The sequence below is a fragment of the Saprolegnia parasitica genome (genome assembly GCF_000151545.1).
Source record: "Saprolegnia parasitica CBS 223.65 unplaced genomic scaffold supercont2.1293, whole genome shotgun sequence".
Taxonomy (NCBI): domain Eukaryota; phylum Oomycota; class Saprolegniomycetes; order Saprolegniales; family Saprolegniaceae; genus Saprolegnia; species Saprolegnia parasitica.
The window spans coordinates 1-2,171 of NW_012157687.1; the positions used below are offsets into that span (position 1 = coordinate 1).

The window sequence follows — 2,171 nt, forward strand, 5'->3', positions numbered from 1 at the left end:
TCACGGAGCGCAGAAGATTCACTTCGTCGTTTTCAACCGCGGGGTCCAGTGCCGCAGCAAAAAAGGCGGGCGTGTACACGGTGCGGAGAATCATCTCGATCGCGCTCTTGGCACCGTCCATAAAGTCCGGCACGTCCAACGGCGTCTTGGCGTGGGGCACGGCAGCGTGCAGCTGCACAAACATGGCCATCTTCCCGAGCAGCGAGACATCTTGGGCGAAGATGTCGACGAGGTCCCAATCGAAGAAGCGCTCCTTGTCCTCAAAGGCCTTGGCCAGCGGGTTCGTGGGCTCTTCGGGTGCCGGCGCCGAAGACGACGACGACATGCAACGCATACTAACACGGGGTTGCATCGACCACGGCCGCGCAACGAGGCTCGGGCACGACGTCGCCGCCGAGCGCGCGGCCTGGCGCAGTTGCCGAGCTGTGTGGCGCAAAAACATTGCAAGAGTGGGCTGATTGCACCCAACCAATCCAAATTGCCGTAAAAAAGACTGGAGGAACCGGGGGTCGAACCCGGGGCCTTCCGCATGCAAAGCGGACGCGCTACCACTGCGCTATACCCCCGCTCATGTCACACTGCACTAAATTACGCTATTAATATTTGTTTAGAGAAAATTGTTAACTCTTTTGGATATACATAATAATCTTGCAGGACGCGTGTTTGTGGGATCGCAGCGTAGCCAATCAGAAGCCAGCTGAAAGATACCGCTTGGCGCCGCTTCAACGTGGCCAGCGATCGACGAATGGACCGCAGCGCCAACATCATGTAGGCGACGACGCTACTCAGAAGCTGCAAGTGGCTCATGAGTTGCATGTAGAGTCCACTTGAGCCGCGACGCCAAGCACACAATCGTGCTGCCCAATGTCGCGACATCCAAGTCGGTGGCCGCGGTGCTGCACGAAGCCCTGTATCAGTACGCCCGCATCAACCACGACACGCCCGCTCTGGCTGTCTCGGGCCTCTACGACATGTACTCGGGCACAAGTACGTTCTTGATACTTTTGCAGTCGAGCGACACAATGCATGGCATTTCTAGTGCTCGACCTCAGCGCGTCGCTGCACAGCGTCGCAACCTTCCACGCGGCCACCAAGTGCATGCGCCTTGGCACCGCACCGCTCAGGACCAACGACGTGAGCGGCAACAACAGTACTAAGGGCCGCAGCTCGGACTCGCCGTTCGAGTCGTTTGTCAAGTCGATCTTTTCGTCGTCGGACGACACCCCTCGTCCTGCCCCGTTGCCACCACGTAGTACATCGCTGCTTCCTACTGCCCATTTGAATTCAATCCTGCCGTAGAAACCATCGCGGCGCCGTCGCTCATCGAGTGCATCACGCAGCTACGCGCTGCGTCCATCGAGGAGCTCTGCACTGAGTGTGGCGTCGCGCCAGAGGCCGCCATGCACCTCGTGCGACAGCTCCAACGCTTTACAAGCGGCGGCCGGGCGTTTGGCCCACCCGATGAACCACCCAACGCGTCATCCGCAAGCTCCACAGCGTCCGAAGACGACCCGCAGGACGACGACAACGACGACGACGAGGATACATTCCTCGGCGAAGCGCCCGTCTTGCTACAGTATGCACATGATTCGCCAGCGTTTCGCCGTGAGGTCGCCGCCATCGTCGCCGCGTGGCCACGTGTCATGACCGACTTTAACCGCGTGGTGGCTGCGGCCAAAGCCGTCCTCGCGTCCAGCAAGTGCCACCTAGCGACGCTGCACGATTTGTACACGGAGCTTACGACGCCGGTCGACGAGACAACGTGCCTCCGACACCTCGCGGGGTCGGCCAAGCGCGCGTGGACGCCGCTAACCGAACGCTGCGATCGCTCCATGGACGCCCTGCGCGCGTTTGCGTCGAATCTCGCGTCCGAGTTTGTCGCTCCGCTCGAGACGCTCCTCACGCACGACCTCGGCTGCGACGCGGCTGCATCGCGCCAGCGCCTCAACGCCGCCTTTTACGCGTACTGGGCGATGGCACACGAGGTCACCTCCGACGCAATTGGCGACGACGCCCGTCTCGAGGCGGCGCGTCGGGTCTTCGAGTCGGCGCGTCTGTCCATGGTGCGGCATGTCAACGAGACTTTTCTGCATGCGCTTCGTCTTGTGGAGCGCACCGGCAGCGCGTTTGCCCATGCGAATGCCGTCGTGGGACAAAGAAGCCAGTTAGAA

At 60.9% G+C, this 2,171-nt stretch overlaps 2 protein-coding genes and 1 non-coding gene across 3 annotated transcripts; 1 reads left to right on the top strand and 2 right to left on the bottom strand.

Annotated features, from left to right (window-relative positions):
* Nucleotides 1–22: 22 nt before the first annotated feature.
* Nucleotides 23–442, bottom strand: SPRG_18560 (hypothetical protein; the record flags this gene model as incomplete). Its single annotated transcript, XM_012357999.1, has 1 exon — nt 23–442. A coding segment is annotated over one exon (420 nt), but the record flags the coding sequence as incomplete, so codon positions are not given.
* Nucleotides 443–494: 52 nt separating this feature from the next.
* SPRG_30233 lies at nt 495–566 on the bottom strand. The gene has a single exon. It is a non-coding gene; the product is annotated as a tRNA-Ala (tRNA).
* Nucleotides 567–745: 179 nt separating this feature from the next.
* On the top strand, nt 746–2,147 carry SPRG_18561 (hypothetical protein; the record flags this gene model as incomplete). The annotated part of the gene is made up of 4 exons (XM_012358000.1): nt 746–768; nt 821–987; nt 1,040–1,249; nt 1,300–2,147. Coding segments are annotated over 4 exons (1,248 nt in total), but the record flags the coding sequence as incomplete, so codon positions are not given.
* Between the last annotated feature and the right edge of the window lie 24 nt (nt 2,148–2,171).